At 39.3% G+C, this 23690-nt stretch overlaps 1 protein-coding gene across 3 annotated transcripts in view; it reads left to right on the top strand.

Moving 5' to 3' along the window:
• Positions 1–23690, top strand: part of LOC126251001 (DDB1- and CUL4-associated factor 6-like) — a 190042-nt gene that overhangs the window by 134081 nt on the left and 32271 nt on the right. For all 3 annotated transcript variants that reach the window (XM_049951605.1, XM_049951604.1, XM_049951603.1), the window contains exon 14: positions 19837–19942. In XM_049951605.1, the coding sequence (XP_049807562.1) occupies positions 19837–19942 (106 nt within the window). The remainder of the gene's footprint in view (positions 1–19836; positions 19943–23690) is intronic.

The following is a 23690-nucleotide window of genomic DNA, read 5'->3' as shown; positions in this document are numbered from 1 at the left end:
TGACTTACATTTTTGTTCTGTAACATACTTCCAAGGAAATGAATCATAGTATGCAACCTTCAGTGTAAAACACTTTTCCAGCATTAACACAATGATTATGAATTATGAATATTGGTTAGTTTTATTGTCTAAGTATTTTCTTGATAATCCCACTTCTGATGTTGCCTTGAATTGTTATAATCAGATATTGTATGCTTGATTATTTCTAATTTGCAGTTTTATTGTCGTGTGTTGTTCCATAGCAATGCTATTAAGCCTTTTTGTATTAAATTCCATGACTGGTGTTGTTTTGCTAGTACCTCAAGTGGCTTGGATTTCACTGAAATACTATACTGTTTCTTTTAAAAGAAGAGTAAAGCAGTTCTCTCAACTTCCTCATAAACTTTCTGTACAACAATACAACTTTGCAGGCAGACAACAAATTGGAGAAATAGGCATAAAATACAAAGGAAGACTACAGTTCTGTGTTCTACAATATTATCGCGTAATCAGAGGGTGTAAGATACAGCAGGTTGTAATAAAATTAGGAAACACTGTACATGCACCAGAAGTTAACATGCTAATTCCAAGTTCATGACAGCAGCAGGTTCTTTTATGTTACGTTCTACTGTGTGATGATACATTTTGATCTGTAAAATTAGGTTGCCTATGTAGGGATTATTGATTTTTAGATTTCTACATGAATTAGGTGACATTGTTTAGGGTGCAGTACAACAAAAAAACAGAATTGAATGTATGACAGTGAAGTATATTTCAGGAGGAGAAAGAATATTGAGTAAACTATGGTAACTGCCAAATGTTTTTTACTCCAGTCTCTGATCACAATATCAATTCTTTAGACGATGACCGGTTCATAGGTGAGATGTTTTCTGGTACATCCAGTGCCAGATTAGGCACGTAGCACTAGTTAGCAAATGCTATGGTCCCCGTGCCTGGTCGCGAAAACTCTTGTCAAGTTAGAGGTTTTTTTCTTTTTTCTTTTTTTTTTGACAGTCATTTCAGGTATAGAATTTATTTGTTGCAAGTAGACTAGTGAAAAAGGTGAATTATCTTACCATTTGGTTAAGTTAGCAACATTCTGCCGGCTGATTAATAACGTTTCTGGTGTCACGATGAAGAATAGGGTAATCGGTGTGTTGGAGCTAACATTGATGGCCAACAATAGCTTCTTAGGGACATTTAGTTCATGCAACAAACCCCTTGCATACAACCAGTGCCACACAGCACAACAATTAGAAATGTAAAAGCACGGGAGTGTTGACATTGGGAACAGCGATCCAAAAAGGGCAGTCGACACAAGTCCCGAGACGTACAGACATGTAACAATCGGTGCTTGGAGGCCAATCATCAACTTCTTTTACAAAGTAGAAGATTATTAAGTGGGTGACATTTATTTTATATAGTGATTCCAAAGTTGCTGACTGAAAAGAGGGAACTACTGAAGCATAAGGTAAGGTCCTTGTTTGTTCATATGTACCCCGAAGTTTAAACAGTAAAAAAGTATGTTGGTTCTCAGTATGTAACTAAGAAGGAATAAACTATTTGTGTTTGATATTATCATAAAACACTGTAGTTTTTATTTGGATGATTCTGAATACAGTAGACATTTATTTATCACTCAGAATTTGTTCACCCTTGGTACTGGCATATACTTTAGAGTTTTTAATACCATAATGACTTGAAGTCATATTTTAATGAGGAAAACAGAACACTGGTGAAATAATAACCTTGCAATTGATTTTGCATCAAAATTTGAGCAATAATTTTGATAGTGCACGGCTTTGACCACCTTCGATGCACACTTTAAGCATTAGCACTTAGCAGTACCCCACTTCACTGTATCCTCTGAATGGTAAAACATGAAGCACGAACACAGGTAATTGGTTAAACAATTATTTCATTAACAGGTTAATAATTTTCAGTTTACAAATCCATGGCATTGGAGAATGGTGTAGCTCTTGAATCTGTACTTCATTTAATGTTGTCAGCTTTACAATTCAAAGGAAGTGTTCCCTTAACGGTATCTCTAACAATTTTTCAAATGATGATGATCTGGAGAGACATCCACTCAGCTACTCAAGACATTGGCTGTGAAAATCATTCAGTGTTGGACATAGCTCTGCTGCATATAAACCCGTACTCTTTGAATAATACGCTCAGTGGTTTCCACTGCATTGAGAATTTACACATATAATAAAATTGTAACTTGAAGATGTCTGTACATAGGAGATATTTAAAAAAACTGAATTTGAGGGTGTTTATTTAACGGCTATCAAAGCAAAAAAATTATTTTCAGGATTTTTGTGTGTATGTATGTGCACCACGCAAAAACTAATGCATGAAATTGGATGTGATTTTCAGTTGTATTTTTGCACGTCTAATTTAAAATGTAATACAGCTTTCACTTTGACATGTAATACAGCTTTCACTTTGACATGCTGGGTAGAATCAAAGTTCTCATAGTTTTGCCATAAAAGCATGTGCTGTTACACACCATAGGGCATTGTTGTTTGCTGCAAACAATCAAATGTGCCGGCAGGATGGCAAAGCTTTGTGAGCCGCCAGCCGCACTGGCACCTTTAATGTGCGGACAAAGTCACAGGTAAAACCTAGTAACATTATAAAAATGTACAAAGCAAAGATGTCTCTGGCACCAGTTACAAACTAATAAAGCAAGTGAACAGACTCAAAACTACACTCCTGGCCATTAAAATTGCTACACTGAGAAGAAATGCAGATAATAAACGGGTATTCATTGGACAAATATATTATACTAGAACTGACATGTGATTACATTTTCATGCAATTTGGGTGCATAGATCCTGAGAAATCAGTACCCAGAACAACCACCTCTGGCCGTAATAATGACCTTGATACTCCTGGGCATTGAGTCAAAGAGAGCTTGGATGGCGTGTACAGGTACAGCTGCCCATGCAGCTTCAACACGATACCACAGTTCATCAAGAGTAGCGACTGGCATATTGTGACAAGCCAATCGCTCGGCCACCATTAACCAGACGTTTTGAATTGGTGAGAGGTCTGGAGAAAGTGCTGGCCAGGGCAGCAGTCGAACATTTTCTGTATCCAGAATGGCCCGTACAGGACCTGCAACATGCGGTCATGCATTATATTGCTGAAATGTAGGGTTTCACAGGGATCGAATGAAGGGTAGAGCCACTGGCCGGAGTGGCCGTACGGTTCTAGGCGCTACAGTCTGGAGCCGAGCGACCGCTACGGTCACAGGTTCGACTGCCTCGGGCATGGATGTGTGTGATGTCCTTAGGTTAGTTAGGTTTAATTAGTTCTAAGTTCTAGGCGACTGATGACCTCAGAAGTTAAGTCGCATAGTGGACCTTTTGACTTGTGGAAGAGTGGTGAGAGTTTCACAGTTTAGTTTCTAATTATGTAGGAATAAAGGAGATGACTCACCGAAAGGCAGAAGGGCTGTGTCGTCGTCAGGTTCACACACAAAAGGTGCAGAGTTTTGCTTTGCTAACTTTCTGAATGAAATTCCCTTCTGAAGGTTGTAGGAGGCACCTGCGCACGCACGCGCGCGTCCACACACACACACACACACACACACACACACACACACACACACAGTATTGGGTAGGCAATGGGGGGACAGCGAGCTAGGTTTAGACCAGGGAGGTACGGTGGCAGTGGATGTGCTGTAGGGACAGCCCCCATCTGCATAGTTCAGAAAAGCTAGTGGTGGTGGGGATCCAGATGGTATGTGCTGTGAAGCAGCCATTGAAATCTCGCATGCTGCCCTCTGCTGCATGTTGTGCCACTGGCTGGTCCACCTTGTTTTTGGCAACAGTTTGGCGGTGGCCATTCATTCTGTTTTTTGAGTCATCAGTCTTTTGATTGGTCTGATGTGGTCTGCCACGAATTTCACTCCTGTGCCAACCTCTTCATCTCAGAATAGCACTTGCAACCTACATCCTCAATTATTTGATGGATGTTTTCCAATCTCTGTCTTCCTCTACAGTTTTTTGCCCTCTACAGCTCCCTCTAGTACCATGGAAGTCATTCCTTGATGTCTTAACAGATGTCCTATCATTGTGTCCCTTCTCCTTGTCAGTATTTTCCGCATGTTGCCTTCCTCTCCGATTCTGTGCAGAATCTCCTCTCTGGTTTTCCCACAGTCTGTGTTTCACTACCATACAATGCTGTGCTCCAGACACACTTTCTCAGAAATTTCTTCCTCAAATTAAGGCCTATGTTTGATACTAGTAGGCTTCTCTTGGCCAGGAATGCTCATTTTCCCAGTGCTAGTCTGCTTTTGATGTCCTCCTTGCTCCATCCGTCATTGGTTATTTTGCTGCCTAGGTAGCAGAATTCCAACTTCATCTACTTTATGACCATCAATACTCATTTCTGCTACTTCTCATTACTTTCATCTTTCTTTGATTTACTCTCAGTCCATATTCTGTACCCATTAGACTGTTCATTCCATTTAGCAGATCATTTAATCCTTCTTCACGTTCACTGAGGATAGCAATGTCATCAACAAATTGTATCATGATATCCTTTCACCCCGAATTGTAAATCCACTCCAGAACCTTTCCTTTATTTCCATCATTGCTTCTTAGCACGTATTATGAAACAAACATCAGAACTAAGTTGAAAAAAGACATGTAGGTGTGTTGTTGTTGTTGTTGTTGTTGTGGTCTTCAGTTCAGAGACTGTTTTGATGTAGCTATCTGTGCTTCTCTGTCCTATGCAAGATTCTTCATCTCCAAGTAACTATTACAACCTACATCCTTCTGAATCTGCTTAGTGTATTCACCTCTTGGTCTCCCTCTACGATTTTTACCCTCCACACTGCCCTCCAATACTAAATTGGTGATCCCTTGATGCCTCAGAACATGTCCTACCAACTGATCCCTTCTTCTAGTCAAGTTGTGCCACAAGTTCCTCTTCTCCCTAATTTTATTCAGTACCTCCTCATTAGTTACATGATCTACCCATCTAATCTTCAGCGTTGTTCTGTAGCACCGCATTTCAAAAGCTTCTATTCTGTTCTTGTCTGAGTTGTTTGTCATCCATGTTTTACTTTCACACAGGGCTACACTCCATACAAATACTTTCAGAAAGACTTCCGGACACTTAAATCTATACTTGATGTTGACACATATCTCTTCTTTAGAAACACTTTTCTTGCCATCACCAGTCTACATTTTATATTCTCTATAATCAGTTATTTTACTGCCCAAATAGCAAAACTCCTTTACTACTTTAAGTTTCTCATTTCTTAATCTAGTTCCCTCAGCATCATCTGATTTAATTCGACTACATTCCATTATTGTTGTTTTGCTTTTGTAGATGTTCATCTTATATCTTCCTTTCAAGACACTGTCCATTCCCTTCAACTGCTCATCCAAGTCCTTTGCTGTCTCTGATAGAATTACAATGTCATCGACAAACCTCAAAGTTTTTATTTCTTCTCCCTGGACTTTAATTCCTACTCAAAATTTTTCTTTTGTTTCCTTTACTGCTTGTTTCATATACAGATTGAATACCATCAGGGATAGTCTAAAACCCTCTCTCACTCCCTTCTCAACCATTGCATCCCTTTTCTACCCCTGGACTCTTTATCACTGCCATTTGGTTTCTGTACAAATTGTAAATAAATTGTAAATAGCCTTTTGCTCCCCATATTTTACCACTGCCTTATGATAAGGTCTACATAACCAGCATCTTGTGACAACGGATGTAAATACACTGCCCGACAAAAAGAATGAAGTATCCAGAAGAAATGGTCAGATATCAATGTAACTTAGTACACATACACACCATTGTCAGGTATGTAAATAATTAGAGTTGCAATCCGCTGTGAAAGGTAAAACATCCACCAGAGTGCATTAGTGTCATTCATGTTTTGTGTTGTTACCAGGTCTGGTAGGTTATATAAAAGGTGTGAACAACAGTAGGTGTTGAATGATCACTGTGAAGAATACAGAGATGCTGCTTGCTCATGTGAGGCAACATAATCAGCAGACGGAGTTTGAAAGGGACCTCATTGTGAGTCTCCATTTGGCCAGCTGGCCGAATTCTGGAATAATCATGTTTGTGGAGCATTTGAATGTGACAGTGGTATAGTACTGTACTGCCTTGAAATGTTCGGGCAAGTATTATCATCATCAAGGCTATGGTCGGCCACATCTGATCACCAAAAAGGAGGATCACTGTTTGTGGGCAAAACACATTGTAAACCTTGACATCTGTACCTGCAATCTGAGGATGAGTATGGACTCCGTGTGTCATTCCACACCATTGATTGGAGACAAGCGACAGCCACACTAGCAAGTTACTGTCCCATGCGTAGACTGCTGTCAACACATAACTCAAACAGTTGTATTTGGAGTGGTGCCGTGATCCATATGCATGGATTACTTATGAATAGTGTTGCGTTGTGTTCAGCAGTGAATTGTGGTTCTGCACTACTTTGGATAACTATTGTTGATGAGTACTGTGATGACTTGGGGAAGGCCCCATTCTTCCAGTGTTTTGGAGAGGCACAGCCGTGTTACTTGTAGTGCCATGGTGTGGGGAGCTATCAGGTCACAGCTGGAAGTGATGGGAACTCAGATTGCACAACAATATGGCAACAATATCCTTTGTCCTAATGCGACACCTCTTATGCGACAATATTGTGGTGCCATTTTTCAAAAGGACAGCGCTTGTCCACTTATGGCATGTTTGTATGTATATACAGTTCTGTGTGATGCTGAGCTATTTGTGTGGCTGCAGAAATACCCATATCTGTCCCTGATAGAACATGTATGGGACTAGCTTGGGTGTAAAATCCATCCCAGTGCCAGTACCTAGGATATTGGGGACCATTTGCAACAGTTGTGGGCCAGTGTACCTCAGGAGAGGATGAAATGGCTTTATGGCAGCTCCCCAACGGAATGAGTGTATGGCAGCTCCCCAACGGAATGAGTGCTTGCATCCATGCCAGAAGATTTATAATGCCGTACTGACAAGTGGGCTCATGCTGCCAAGTTTCTTGTAAATCTGACTCAGTTTTTTAATCATTGATATAACACAGGATAGCCTCACAACACTTTGTTTCCTTCTCCACTTCTGGGTACTCCACTTCCTTTGTCGGACGGTGTAAAACAGGACTCTGTTCCTCCAGGTGACATCTGACACTTGAGGCACAATTTCAGTGCTGCTCTGTAATTAGAGGAGGCCATACAAGACACTCGAGTTATTGTCCAAGACAATCTGTTCATAAGTATTTGAACTTGTTACTGTGATCATGTACAGTTACAACATGTGTAATATATGAATAATTTGATTTATATCAACCAGGTGCTTCATGGTGTCCATTTTCCCATTTAACACTATTGAATTTAAAGTAAGAACTAATAAAAATAGACAGGACAACAAGTGAGTAGTTTGTTCAGTTTCAACAGGCACATGTTGTATAGAGATTGGCTTATAGGGAATGAAGCTGTAATCAGTTCATAGTTGAGTGAAAGACAGTATCTCTAACAAGATAAGCAATAGAGAACCACTGCTAATTTATGTAAGAAAAGAATTATTTCAGTGTGGAAGAAGGAGCTGTCTGACATGAGGGGATGTAGTTGTACGTAATATAAGAAAAAGACTGAGTTTCACTGAAAATTACGAAGGACTGAAATTTAATGGAATTAGGGATGGTGGAGGAGGGGGTTGTCAGTTAATATCAAAATAAATAAAGAACATAAAAATTCACTTTGTTGCATTTATTGATTAGAGCTACATTTGTATTTTTGTCACCATTTGTATATATTCATTTGTATATATGTATTTGCCTAAGTTTGTTAGACAAACATTTGCTCTCTGTCACTTCCTGAATGAGGTGAAGCAATCCACAAGGTGATGAATTCTGTTTTGGAGGAGTAGAATTGAAATCTAAGTGGCCATCCTCATTCTGTCATGGTTTTCCAAAATTCCTTCAGTTGAATATTAGTCTGTCCTGATTTCTATTTTGCTTGTGTTTCCAAATCAGATAAGATTAGTGTCAGAATGATGCCAAAAGCATGGTCATGTCCGGTTCTCTTCCATATTCTTCCTATATTCGAGCTTGTAGTCAGTCTCCAATGACCTCATCATCAATAGGACATTAAATCTTAATCTTCCTTCATAAATTTTTAATTCTTTCTTTCCTTTTCAATACAACAGAAGTGTCCTAGCATGCTTAATTGGCATCATTCAATCTTTAAAGTTTTAGAGGCAAAAGGTTTTATTTTTGGGAGTTAAAAGATGGAGTAGTAGGTAAATTGTAAATCTGTATACTACTCTTGATACGGATTTCAGAGTAAAAATTTCTTGGGGCTTATGTTCGCCCAATCATACATTTTCCATTTTTGTTGCCTTTTTGTTGTTGTTGTTGTTGTTGATGTTGTTGTTGGTGGTGTTCATTTTCTTGTTATTAGTAATTATCTATTTGTTTTGTTGCTTCATTATTTGATTATTATGTTTAAATTTTGTTAGTTACATTGTAGAAGGAAGAGAACAACATACGTGATAGTTATATTTTTATTCTTATAATTTTTATAATTGTATGTAATTTTTGATGCACAAATACAAGTTACTATTTCTTTACTTCTCTTGAGACACTCCTTCCAAAAATAATCCTAACATACACCACCAATGTAAAATCACCAAATCTATCATGGTGGCATGGTGTTGAAACAATCATCATTTGGATGTCAGTCCTCTTCTTTCTGTGCTTGATGACAAAAATTAGAGAGATATTCCCCTATGCAAGACACTGTTCATTTGTTTTACTTTTCCCAAGCATGTTTCAGCTCTTCTTGTGCCATCTTCAGTGGATTTTTTGTATTTTTCAGTCTTAAAACTATTATAGTGTGGTAATGTTCAAATTTGAACTTATTTATGTGCATATACAGAAGTGGTAATAAAGTGTCAAATTTTGCATTGGATTACATATGTAGTGAATAAGACGTGTCGCCTAACTGATCCGGAATATTGCACATTTTTGCTGTGGCGAAAATTAGGCCTAGAATACTGGTTTAGAGAAATATTTTATACAGTTTTGGAAGGATCTTACATACTGCTGATAAATTAAGGAAAAAATACACACACATTTAGACAAGCAAGCACACCTCCTGCACATGACTGCCATCTCTGGGAGTTGAGACCGGAATGCTTTATCCGAAAGCTAATGCATAAGTGTCCTTTTGTTGTGCATGTCTGCAGCTCAAGGTGTCACCTTCACAGTGTGTAGCAATCTATTATTTGCTTATATTGCAGCTACTGGAGTGGCTATATATTGTTAAGCACCTGTAATTTTGTATGTTTCCCACCTGTTTAGTGGTTTTGTTGTTGCATATCATTATGTTCAATTTGCTGCTTACTGTCTGCCTCGTGTGTGTGTGTGTGTGTGTGTGTGTGTGTGTGTGTGTGTGGTTTACCTCACACAATGTTCAGCATATGGCCAGATATCTATGAGAATATCTTATGCCCACAAAGGGAAGTTAATGACAAAATTATTAGAATTTTCAATAATTTTATATTTTAAATGAAAATCAAATTATTCTTTCCATTTCTTCTTACATCTTGTTGTTATGGTCTTCAGTCTGAAGACTGTTTTGATGCAGCTCTCAATGGAAGCCTCTTCCTCTCTACAGAATTCCTACAATCAACATCCATTTATAGCTGCTTACTGTATTCAAGTCTTGGTTACCCTCTACACTTCCTTCCATTACTAAATTTACAGTTTGTTGATACCTCAGGGTCTCTCTCATTAAGCAATCCCTTCTTTTAGTCAAATTGTGCCATAAAGTTCTTTTTTCTCCAACTCATTTTATTACCTCCTCATTTGTTATTTGATCTTCCCATGTAATCTTCAGCATTCTGATAGTTCATTACATCCTCATTTGTTGTTTGATGTACCCATATAGTTTTAATCATTCTTTGATAGTTCATTACATCCTCATTTGTTATTTGATGTACCCATCTAATCTTTGGCGTTCTTCTATAGCATGACATTTCAAAAGCTTCTGTCTTCTTCTTGTCCTAAATGCCTAATGTCCATGTTTCACTTACACACATGGCTACACTCCAGGCAAATACCTTCAGGAAAGGCTTCCTAACACTTAACTTTATGTTAGATGTTAACAAACTCTTTTTTTAAGAAATGCTTTTCTTCCCACATTTTCTCTCTCCCCTGCTTCGGCCATCATTAATTTTGATGTTCAAATAACAGAAATTATTTTTTTAGTATTGGTGTCATATTTCCTAATCTAATTCTCTCAAGAACACATGATTTACTTTAACTACATTCCATTACCCTTTTTTTACTTTTATTGGTGTTGATCTTATAATTTCTTTCCAAGACACTTATCCATTCCATTCAACTACACTCCTTAGTCATTAGCTGCTCTGATACAATTATGTCATTGACAGACTGCAAAGTATTTATTCTGCTTTCTTAACTTTAATTTCATTTCAAAATTTCTCCTTGGTTTCCTTGACAGCTTGCTCAGTGTACATATTAAATAATATTGGACACAAGTGACAACCCTGTCTCACTCTTATAAAATACTGCATACCTTTCATGTCCTTTGACACATATAGCTAAGTATGGTTTCTGTACAAGTTGTACATAACTTTTCAGTCCTTGTATTTTATCCCTGTGACATTCAGAATTTCAGAGAGTGTAGTCCAGTCCAAATTGTCACAAGTTTTCTCTAAACCTACAAATGCTATATAAACATACATTTGCCTTTTTTCAACCTATCTTCTAAGATAAGTCATAGGATTTGTACATTTCTCTGGAACCCAAACTGATCTTTGCTGTGATTGGCCTCCGCCAGTTTTTCCATTCAACTGGGGGGGGGAAATCATATCAGATTTTGTAACCATGACATATTAAACTGATGATTTGGTAGTATTCACATCTGTCAATGCGTGTCTTCTTTGGAATTGGAATTGTTTTATTCTTCTTTACATCTGAGGGTATTTCACTTGTCTCACATATCTTACACACCAGGTGGAATTTTGTCATGGCTAGCTTTTCCAGGATCTCAGTATTTCTGAGGGAATGCCATCTACCCAAGGGGCCTTGTTTCCATGTTGGTCTTTCATTCTTTCAAATTATTCTTGTATATCATAATTCTCATCTCAACAATGTAGAAAAGAACAGATTGCTACTTACCATAAAGAAGACAAATCAGGTTGCAGATGTGCACAATTAAACGACACACATAGCTTTCAGCCACAACGTTCATCAGTAAAAACCACACACACACACACACACACACACACACACACACACACACAAGCACAAGCAACCACACCCCGTGCACACACGACCGCCAACTCCAGCATTTCGAGCCAGAATACATCATCATGTAAAGAAGGGGTAGGGAAAGTAGTCTCTCTTTTACTGACGAAGTGTCTCTCTTTTACTGACAAAGGCTGTGGCCGAGGCTATGTGTGAGTGTCCTTTAATTGTGCGTGTATACAGCTTGACATGTCTTTTTTTACGGTAACTAGCAAGCTGTCTTTTCCTGCTTTATTGATATTACTACCTGGAGTTCCCATTGTTTGACAATTCTCATACCTAATTTAGCCATTTTACACTTTCTGCCAACCTCAGTTTTAGATGTTTGTTTTCCCTTTCACCTGTTTCATTTGCTGCATTTTTATATTTTCTTCTTTCATTAATTACCTAGGATTTGTATTAGGACTTAATCTGAAACCTTCTATTAAAGTCTGCACATCTCTCCCACATATACATCATTCTTTCATCATTCTTAAACCAAGTGTTAGCAATTATTAAATTATGTTCTGTGCAAGATTCTACTAGGCAGCTTCCTCTTTCATTCCTTTCCCGCCAGTCTTTATTCTCCTACTGTTTTCCTTCTCTCCATTTCCCTACTACTGAACTTCATTCGACCATCACAATTAAATTTTTCTCTTCCTTAAGCATCTCAATAATTTCGTTTATCTCATCATACTTTCTTTGTATATCTCGTCGTCATCTGCATTGCTAGTTGGCATATAAACTTGTACTATTGTTTTGAATGTTGGCTTCATGTCTCCTTTGGCTATGATAATGCGTTCATTATGCTGTTCATAGTAGCTTACCTGCATTCATATTTTCTTATTCATTATTAGACCCACTCCTGCTTTACACCTATTTGATTTTGTATTTGTAAACCTGCACTCACCAGACTATAAGTCCTGTTCTTCCTGCCATTGCATTTCGCTAATTCCTGCTATATATACACTACTGGCCATTAAAATTGCTACACCAAGAAGAAATGCAGATGATAAACGGGTATTCATTGGACAAATGTATTATACTAGAACCGACATGTGATTACATTTTCACGCAATTTGGTTGCATAGATCCTGAGAAATCAGTACCCAGAACAACCACCTCTGGCTGTAATAACGGCCTTGATACGCCTGGGCATTGAGTCAAACAGAGCTTGGATGGTGTGTACAGATACAGCTGCCCATGCAGCTTCAACACGATACCACAGTTCATCAAGAGTAGTGACTGGCGTATTGTGACGAGCCAGTTGCTGAGCCACCATTGATCAGACGTTTTGAATTGGTGAGAGATCTGGAGAATGTGCTGGCCAGGGCAGCAGTCGAACATTTTCTGTATCCAGAAAGGCCTGTACAGGACCTGCAACATGCGGTCGTGCATTATCCTGCTGAAATGTAGTGATTCGCAGGGATTGAATGAAGGGTAGAGCCACGGGTCGTAACACATCTGAAATGTAACGCCCACTGTTCAAAGTGCCATCAATGCGAACAAGAGGTGACCGAGATGTGTAACCAATGCCACCCCATACCATCACACCGGGTGATACGCCAGTATGGTGATGACGAATACTCACTTCCAATGTGCGTTCACAGTGATGTCACCAAACATGGATGCGACCATCATGATGCTGTAAACAGAACCTGGATACATCTGAAAAAATGACGTTTTGCCATTCGTGCACCCAGGTTCGTCGTTGAATACACCATCCCAGGCACTCCTGTCTGTGATGCAGCGTCAAGGGTAACAGCAGCCATGGTCTTCGAGCTGATAGTCCATGCTGCTGCAAACGTCGTTGAACTGTTCGTGCAGATGGTTGTTGTCTTGCAAATGTCCCCATCTGTTGACTCGGGGGTCGAGACATGACTGCACGATCCGTTACAGCCGTGTGGATAAGATGCCTGTCATCTCGACTGCTAGTGATACGAGCCCGTTGGGATTCAGCACGGCATTCCGCATTACCCTCCTGAACCCACCAATTCCATATTCTGCTAACAGTCATTGGATCTCAACCAATACGAGCAGCAGTGTCACAATACGATAAACCGCAATCGCGATAGGCTACAATTTGACCTTTATCAAAGTCGGAAACATGATGGTACGCATTTCTCCTCCTTACACGAGGCATCACAACAACGATTCACCAGGCAACTGCTGTTTGTGTATGAGAAATCGGTTGGAAACTTTATTCATGTCAGCATGTTGTAGGTGTGAATGCTCTGAAAAGCTAATCATTTGCATATCACAGCATCTTCTTCCTGTCGGTTAAATTTCGCGTTTGTAGCATGTCCTCTTCATGATGTAGCAATGTTAATGGCCAGTAGTCTAACTTCAGCCTATTCATTTCCTTTTTTAAATTTTCTAACCACTCTGCCTGATTAAGTGATCTAACGTTCTGTGCTCTGACCCATAGAATGCCAGTTTTGTTTTTTGTGTTGGCAATATTCTCTTGAGTAGTCCCTACCTGGAAATCCGAATGTGGGCCTATTTTATCTCTGGAATATTTTATCCATTGTGATGCCATCATCATTAAGCCACACAGTAGAGCTGCATACTTTCAGGAAACAAAAATCCTAGCTGTAGTTTTCCCCTTGCTTTCAGTTTTTCACAATATCTGCACGGCAGTGCCTTGTTGGCTAATGTTATGAGGTCAGATCAGAAAATCATCCAGACTGTTGGCCCTTCAGCTACTGAGAAGGCTGCTGCTTTTCTTCAGGAACCATGATTTAGTGTGGTCTGTCCATAGGTACTCTCCCGTTGTTGCACCATCTTGGTAAAATCCGTGTGTGTGTGCGTGTGCGCGCGCGCGCACATACGGCATAGGGAGGGGGTATCTTTTAACCTATACAGTGTCATTTGCACATCAGTAATAAATCGAACATTAAAATAATACACGAAATAAATGAAACCAAAGCTTGTGAAAATGACAATGAAGACATCATTGTAAGCAGTACATTTCTGTTGATTTTTTTTTTTTTTTTTTAAGGAAAATGTTCAAAGTGAGAATCATTTGCATCACAATACTTTTGTACATGCTGCCTCACTGATGAACTCACTGCTGCCAACATAATCTACTCTTATTGCTTATATACAGCAGTAATTGTGTGTCTCATGTTTCTAAGTTGGTGGAACCTCCTTACATAGCACATGCTTTATTTGGCTCCAGAGGAAGACTGCTGATAGCCTCATATCAGGTGATAATGCTAGATACTTTCTGAGTAGCACTGCCTCTTCTCACCCACTAGTACTCCAGTAAAAGAATCATGAGCAGTACATTGATCCTGTTGGCATGTTGATCATTGCCGTGCAGCTAATAATGTAGAGAAATGTGGAATGGGAGATCTTTGTATTTGTTCAGAACTGGTATATGGATTTAGCAGTAGAGGCAAGAACCATTAGTTCTGCAACTTTATTGGTAGCCATCTTCTTTCAGATAGGTTTTCTTGAGACAAAAATTTGAGGCCTGCAAAGTCATTAGTTGGCATTAACAAAAGTGGGATGAGTTGGATAGCATCTGGGAAGCATTCTGTATAGATTTCTGCAGCCCTTGATGCATTTTGGTGACATTCACGTAAGCTAAGAGCATGTCAACCAATTCTTCATTAGTAAATGGCATTGTACTCCTGGAAATTGTATATGCATTAATAGCAATTTGATTATGTGTATATTTTACAAGCAGCACATTGTAAATGAACTTCAACATTCCTCCTAACAAACCTGATCTATGTAGACAGTGGTTCCACTACACTTTTAACAGTTAAACTTTGTAAAGGACAGCACACAACTGATGATGTATCTATTGTCTTTACGATGCAGGTTTCCATTGAGTAGTGTGAACATCATGTACCTGTTGCCTCAGCAGCATAAGTTTCCTTGGAGAGTGTCACAAACTTCTGGGTGGTGAGATAGTCGACAGCAGGAACTCAAACATCCTTATATACGATGTAGTTCTACTACTTTATTTCTTGTTAGATCCACAAAAGAGCTCCTATCAGTGCAATTGTGTCATCAGGCTACGCTATTCTGCAGGGAAAAATAGAATACAGCAGAGACTCGATTAACCACACTAATTATTGTCGTAAGTCATTCGGGTAATCTAAAATCTGGATAAATGAATATATGAAGAAAGGAGATTTCTGTATTATCATACATCTCTCACATGTGGTTATGTTTTTAGGGTTAATGCATAACATTGTTTATCTAAGACAACAAAAACCAAATTAACTTATTAAAATCAACCAATGTCAATGTTTATTAAGAGACTAGACACATACTTTCATACGTACGTACATATTTTATATAATTACTAAATTACTGCTACCTTAATCATGAAATGCCTAGCAAAAGTCACATAGGACATTTTTTTTTAAATACACACATCAAAAAAAGTTTTGCATCACCCCAGTTACCAGAACTCCAGAAGATAGGCATTGACTGTGGATATTGTATCACAGAGACAGTCCCTTTGACTGTTCAGAGATGTCACCAAACCCACCCAAAGATGTTAACAACTACGCTTGAGCAGCGCCTATTAGACGGAGGGGATCCAACAGCCGATCAGTTCCAGTCACTCCACCAGGAAGGAGGTACATGGCTCAGAGAGACAGGAATGTCAAATCACATGCCTCGCTCAGGCCACCCAAGGGCTATTACTGCAGTGGATGACCGCTACCTGCAGATTATGGTGCGGAGGAACCCTGATAGCAATGCCACCATGTTGAATACTGCTTTTCGTGCAGCCACAGGACGCCTTGCTATGACTCAAACTGTGCGCAATAGGCTGCATGATGCACAACTTCATTCCCGATGTCCATGGGTTAGGTCCATCTTTGCAATCACGAAACCATGCAGCGCGGTAGAGATGGGCCCAACAACATGCTGAATGGACCGCTCAGGATTGGCATCACGTTCTCTTCACCAATAAGTGTCGCATATGCCTTCAACCATACAATCGTTGGAGACATGTTTGGAGGCAACCCGGTCAGGCTGAACACCTTAGAAACACTGTCCAGTGAGTGCAGCAAACTGGAGGTACCCTGCTGTTTTGGGGTGGCATTATGTGGGGCCAACGTATGCCCCTGGTGGTCATGGAAGGCACCGTGATGGCTGTATCGTATTTGAGTGCCATCCTCCGACCAATAGTGCAACCATATTGGCAGCATATTGGCGAGGCATTCGTCTTCATGGACAACAATTTGCGCCCCCATCGTGCACATCTTGTGAATGACTTCTTTCAGGATAACGACATTGCTCGACTAGAGTGGCCAGCATGTTCTCCAGACATGAACCCTGTTGAACATGCCTGGGATAGACTGAAAAGGGCTTTAGATGGATGACGTGACCCACCAACCGCTCTGTGGGATCTATGCCAAATCGCCATTGAGGAGTGGGACAATCTGGACCAACAGTGCCTTGATGAACTTGTGGATAGTATGCCAAGATGAATATAGTCATGCATCAATGCAAGAGGACGTGCTACTGGGTATTAGAGGTACTGGTATGTACAGCAATCTAGACCACTACCCATGAAGGTCTCGCTGTATGGTGGTACAACATGCAATGTGTGGTTTTCATTAGCAATAAAAAGAGCGGAAATGATGTTTATGTTGATCTCTGTTCCAATTTTCTGTAGAGGATTCTCGGAACCGAGGCGATTCAAAACTTTTTTTCACGTGTGTATTTGTCATCACACTCCTTCAAATTCATGTACTTGAAAAATGACAAAAAGACTTCTACATAATCTTCATCAACAGATAATGATCTGTGTAAATATTGTTGTCTATAAAGTCATTTTGATGTTTAAAGAACACTTTGATCTCTTGGTTGTTGCAAGGAGGCAAAATTTTACTGGAAGCATCAATTTTTTTGCCTCTAACTATTCAGCTGAAGGATGGGTTGGCACATTATCCAGCAAAAGCAAAAGCAAAAGCAAAAGCTTTCCTTGTTTACCAATTCTGTTTTGATTTTTTTTTACCTCATGGATAAATGTGTTGTCATACCAGTCAATCAAAATTTCGGTGTCATCCATGTACCTTTTTGGTTTTTATAAATTTACGGAACCCTGATATTTTTGAAGCATCTGTTTTTTTAATTTCTGAGGACCAAAGGCATTTTGTGGATCTTGGTAGCGTTTGTGCAAACAAATTTGTCACTTTCTGTTTGCTGTTCCATATCCTGGAGGTGAACACTCTTGCTGAGAAGCTAAACAATTTGATGGTAATGATTTCTAGTTTAATCTGGTTGCATCAGTGTTTTAAACAAAGTTTAAGACATCATAATTTTCATTCAGTTCTTTTTTAAAACCATATTGAAAAGAATTCGCTGCCTCTACATCAACTGACTTTCACTCACCTTGTATTTCCAATTCGTGAATTCCATGACAAAATTTCAGTGTGTACAGCCATTCTTTATTTGCCACCTATTTTTTAATTTAACTGTGATGCCTTTCCACAGTGCAAAGGACCAGATATTGGTGACCCAGCTGATCGTTTTTGTAAAAACCAATAATACAAAGCTTCTTCCAAAAGTTCTCTTTTTGTAGAAGTACCTACTCCATGCTTATCAGCCAACTAACAACCAGTTTCACCTCCTCCTCCTCCTCCTCCTCCTCCTCTTCTTCCTCTTCTTCTTCTTTTTTAATGAAGCCATAATGTTTGTTATCTTTGAGCGACAAGAAGTCTCTCTTGTGCTTTAACATTCCTCAGCACAAATGTGACATGACACAGTGGCATAGCAATTGGCAACTATCTTAACTTGAGCAATGCACACACAAACTAGACTAAAAAGATATTTGTTCACAGTTGACAGTCCAGATAATCTTGAATCTGTAAACTGAGGTCTATATAATCAAGTCTCCACTGCAGTGTCATTAAAAAATTAATGACTATATCTCTTGTTACTCATGTAGATGCAAGAGTACATTGCTGTTTGTTTTATGAGACCCTGGTCGCTGTTCATCTAAAAGAAAACAAATTAGAAGTTCTTTAACAGGTCAAAGGTATATATGACAAAGTGACTGATTAGTATACACCTTCAGGAGGTGAGATTCCAAGTACTCGCCAAATGAAATAACCCTTCAGAATTAGAAAAAAATGTATTTCTTCTTTCTTTTGGAAAGTACTTAGAATTCTATCTCCTGAAGGGAAGTGGTGGTCATCAAATCTGTTTTATTGTAATTTTACTGTTTTCTCAAGAAAATTTTTCTTTTGATATGTAATTTCATTCCCAAAACTAACAATGCTCATCCTTTTACAAGGTATCTGACACCACTGAAGGAGGCACAGCATTCTGTTTTGGGAAAAAGTTAGTTGCTTCCACATCATTTATTGAATTTCAAATTTCCAAAATTTTAATTCCCATCAGGACATCCAGATTCAGATTTTCTGTGTTTGACCTTAATTGGTTAAGACAAATGCTTGTATGTTTTTTGAAAAATAAACAGCTGATTCCTTGAATTTTCATTACAAATGATAATTTTGTACAAATATTCATTGTGTCAAGAATCATTTTTGAAATTTTATAGGTATTCAGTTTACAGTGGATACAAACTGTATAGCAGACTGTTGCAGCTGGAGTGGCTGCCCACAGACTGGCAGATGACTCTGGAACAAATGTGCATGAGTGAGCAAAGAGCTGACATGCAGGCAAGGCATCCAGACCTTAGCTTATGCAGTTGTACTGCCCCGGCCAAGTGCCCATGTCAGGGGTGGCTGAGTGATCTGTGTATGTGCAGAACGCACATACAACGAGACGGGCAGCCTATACTACTTACACCTGCCGGCAAGGAAGTGGGCATACCTGCAGTTTTATTCATTTGGAATCCTGGCTTGAGCATAAGCAAACTTGGATCTTCTAATTGACCTGACATATCAAATATTGTGAGTTACCTTTATTCACCATTAAAGTCTCCTTTTTTCATAAAGCAGGAAATATCTTCCTTCAGTAACTTGTCTCAGCAAATTGCTGGAGTACTGAACTGCATATATCTTTTCTTCCTGTATAACCAGTAACATGACACAGTATGTGCAGTAAAGGGACAGTAGTAAGCAGTTTTGCACTGCTTTCTCATAACAACATTGTTACAGAAATTATGAGATGATCCCACCCAAACAGCAAAAAATTGTATATATTTCAGTCAATATGTTAATGGTTATGTAAATAATTTAAGGAGTCATTATTTCCCTTGTGTCAGGACTCTCTGTTCCCATATTAATACTTATGGCATGCTTTATGGAAGTAACGTGTGCAATTTAACTGTCAAACAAAATTTTTCCACAGAATGGAGACATTCAAAAATTTGATTGCAATTAAAAGCGATTAACTAGAAAATATGAGTAGTTTTTTAACTGGACAGTGTAAAGTACAGGTTTGTATTAAAAGATGAGATATTGTGGAATTTTTTCAAGTGAATGTTTAAATACAATGTGGAAAAAGATGTATAAAGAACACTTATTTTCAGACTTGATATCAGCCTGTTGCTGCCCAATGTTGTTTTAGCTCTTTCTGCCACTATTTATAAATCTTGGTTATAGCTAACAAAGCGGAACGAAATCATGCTGGAAGAGACAAAGGATACAATCACCGTGCCAGCTTCCTTCATGATCCGTATGCTTGCCTGCCTTAATCAGATCCGTCGAGGTGAGTAGGAAGTGAAATGTCAGTAATAAGTATGTGTGACATTTGTATACTGTCAGTGTTTCATTGATAGTTTCATCTAATGTGTGGAGAGACCCATAATATTTCAGGAGAGAAAGTTACATTGGAAACATGGTGCCTGTTCACTGCTTAGCACTGCCCCTATTTGATGCGTAGTGACTCATCCGCTGATACATATTATCTCCCATCATGGATTTCCCACTGTTGTAAATATAAATACAAAATACAAAGGCAAATATGCAGTGTGCCATAATGTAAGTCAGAAAAGCAGTTGCTACCATTTGCTGAGGTAGAGAAACTGCAGCAGGGCTTACACAAAGTCTTAATTGAACGTCACGCACATGCAACGTAAAGGTGAAGACTGACATGAAAGTTAAATATCAAAACATATTGATTGGGGGAGGGGTGAGGCAGATGAACCAAGCAGCGGGAAAGAGAAAAATAACCAATGGGGTGGTTCTAATTATAAACCTTTTCCATCGTCCCTCTCCCTCCCCCTACACCTCCCCCTTCCGCTTCTCCTCCTCTTCCCCGTCCCCTGCTCTCCTCCTCTCCCTCTCCTGCCCTCCCTCCTCCTCCCCCCCTCCACCCCTTCCCATGCCCTCCCTCTTCCTCCTCCCCCCTGTCCCCCTCTCCCTCTACTTCTGGCTCTCCGTCTCCCTCCCCTTCCCCCTCCCTTCCTCCTCCTACACAGTTTGCAATGACTCTTTTCTCCATTTTATCTGTATTTTCTTTGTGGAAAATTTTCTTATCTCCTGTTTGCCAACCCTCCTAACAAAGGAATTAAAAATTGTAAAAGCTTGTGACTCAGTGGATGCTCTTCAGTATTCACATGTCTTGTAGCTCTCACGTGGCTATTCTTGTCTTCATAATAGATATTTAGGTGCTGCTTTTCTGTGTCATATGATGCAATCTTAAAATTTTATGATGGGATTATTCTCTAGATAGAAATGGTTTCCACCACTGCAATAAATTATAGGCAGTTATCTACTACTTCAAAGCATAAAGCTGTCCTGGAACACTACGCAGAGAGCTGAAGAGCTTCTTCTAATACTTCAACTTATCTATGTTAATGCAATACTTGCAACACACCTTAGAACATTAGACTTAAACAACTGATGGTGTAATGAGAAACACAGTTTTAATGTAATTTTGGCACATATAAGCCACAGAATTTGATGTTACATTATGACAATACATTATTTGGCTGTTTGGAGGGAATACTGAGATTCAATACCAAGTCAGTCTTAGGAATATTTTTGTCACTTATCTCCTCTGTTACCTCTGACAGTGATTGTTTTTAACTGTGAAAAGATGTCAAGATGCACTGCGGTTCATTGTCGACATTAACTGCAGATCTCCTTCAACTGATTAGGTTGTCAGTTGAAAAAACTGGAGGAGGGCAAGGGCATACCACATCCAGTTCCAAAGCTCTTTGGTGTTCTAACCAGCATTCAGGTTTAGAACAGTCTTGCTTTACTTACAATCTGCATCAGTTCTTAAATGCCAACAGTTCCACATGTTAATTATTGAATGTATAAATAAAGAACTGCATAAAGAAAGGACAACATTCTATCTCGGCTTCGATATTTTCATTCTTCAGAGCACACTGATATACATCAGCTCATAATAACATTTCCCAGGCACTTCGTGCCCTCTGAAGAAGACCAGAAGTTTGAATGCTGAGCTACAAAGATCTGTTTCTTATTTTTTCTGGGCCTATGCACTTCAACTATACAGGTGGTCAGAAACAGTCTGAAGAGCTTGTAAGGGTGTTGCAGGGTAAGTTGTGTCGCAAAATAATTATAAGAAAAAAATTGATAATATATTTTAAATAAATTGCAACATCAGTCATAAATACTGAAATTCTTTATTTTACAGATTAATTTTGTTCACTGTGTGGCCATCTTCAGTGCAAATTATTCTAACCCTGTAGGCCCATATAGTAACAGCACATTTCCTATGAGGTGTAACATGTACTATGATGATTACTTCCAACAGACATTTTCAATTTTATTGCATACATTAATTAGCATTGAAATTAATTAATCAGGTCGCTGCATGGACAAATTCAGGTGGCATACCACATACAATTAATGTCAGTTGTTCTCATAGTGTAGATGATAGTGCATGAGACTGCTCAGTCTTTGGCTCAGATTTGATTCTTATGACTGTCCCATGTCCATTTTTGTACTGCTCTGTTGCTCGGTTTTAGGAAACCAAATGAAGAATATGTTTGATGACACCACCTCTGGCTGCATGTGCAATGGTCTGATTGGCTAACTTCACTACTAATTAACTCAGAAATGGCAGATTGTATTGAATTTTTTTCTTCACAATTATTTGTCAGCACGGCATACTGTGCAACACCCTTACAAGCTTTTCAGACTGTTTCTGACTGCCCTGTATATTGATTTTTAGAATTTCAACAGTGCATTGACAGAAGGACAAGCACCCTTATTTAATATTACTATTTCTCTATATTTCTGTGTTAGTGTTCACATTTGAGTTAGCTGGTAACCAGTTTCGAATGTGCTTGATAGGTTCCTGGGAATTACGCTGGATAATATTGTAAAAACCGCGCAATATTTCAGCAAGACAACTGCCCGCCATCTTCAGGAACTACTGTCGTGTCGCTGAGAATCTTGCCAATTTATATGTTGGCTTTCTATAACAGTGCAAGCGCCAGCAGGCGCATAACGTCATCGAAGGCCAATTGTAGACTCTTCTTTAGGGTTTAAGAGGACGAGCACCAGTTCCGCCACCACTTTATGGCCTGCCAAAGATACATAAAGAGAATGTTCCGCTTCACCCTATCGTTAGTAATATAGGTTCCCCAACATACCACGTAGCTAAACATCTGGCTTCTCTTTGAGTCCCATGGTGGGGAAATGTTAACACCATATTTGAAACTCAGAAGATTTTATACGACGACTGAAGGACATGCGCCTTGAATCTACCAATTTTCTAGCGAGTTTCGATGTGGTTTCTTTGTTCACACAAATGCCTCTGATGGACTCATTACAACTCATAGGAGCTAAGCTGGAAGAGGACATCTTACACCTTTTCAAACATGTGCTTACCTCGACTTACTTTTTATTCAATGACCAGTATTTTGAGCAGACTGACAGTGTTGCTATGGGTAGCCCTCTGTCTCCCATAGTAGCTAATCTTTTTATGGAAGATGGTGAGGACAAAGCACTTCAGACGTTTTGAAACCCAAATGGTTTTGGAAATATGTAGATGATACGTTTGTGGTATGGCTGCATGGGACAGCACTGCTTCCTTCTTTTCTGGAACATCTGAACTCCCTCCATCCAAGCATCTGTTCCACCATGGAGGTAGAGAAAGATGGTGAGCTCCCATTTCTGGATGTTTTGGTTCATAGAAAAGGAGACGGCTCCTTGGGTCACAGTGTGTTCCGGAAGCCTACACACACACATACTTGTATTTACAAGCTACAAGCTGTCAGCATCCCTCACAGCACAGCGGTGTATTACGGACGCTAGTGTATAGAGCTAGAGCCATCTCAGATCAGGACAGCTTATCGGCAGAGTGTAGCCATCTCCAATCTGTGTTTGCCCAGAATGGGTACTCAGAGAAGCAGATCTGGAATGCATTTCGACCAGCACGCTCCAAACGTCAAGAATAGCCTGAAGAAGCAGAGAACACCACAGTGTTGGTTTTTCTACCGTATGTCGGTGGCATGTCTTTCAAGATGGGCAGAATT

The sequence above is a fragment of the Schistocerca nitens genome, chromosome 1 (genome assembly GCF_023898315.1).
Source record: "Schistocerca nitens isolate TAMUIC-IGC-003100 chromosome 1, iqSchNite1.1, whole genome shotgun sequence".
Taxonomy (NCBI): Eukaryota; Metazoa; Arthropoda; class Insecta; order Orthoptera; family Acrididae; genus Schistocerca; species Schistocerca nitens.
Note: the sequence above shows the minus strand (reverse complement) of the source record. Positions and strands in the feature narration are given on the sequence as shown.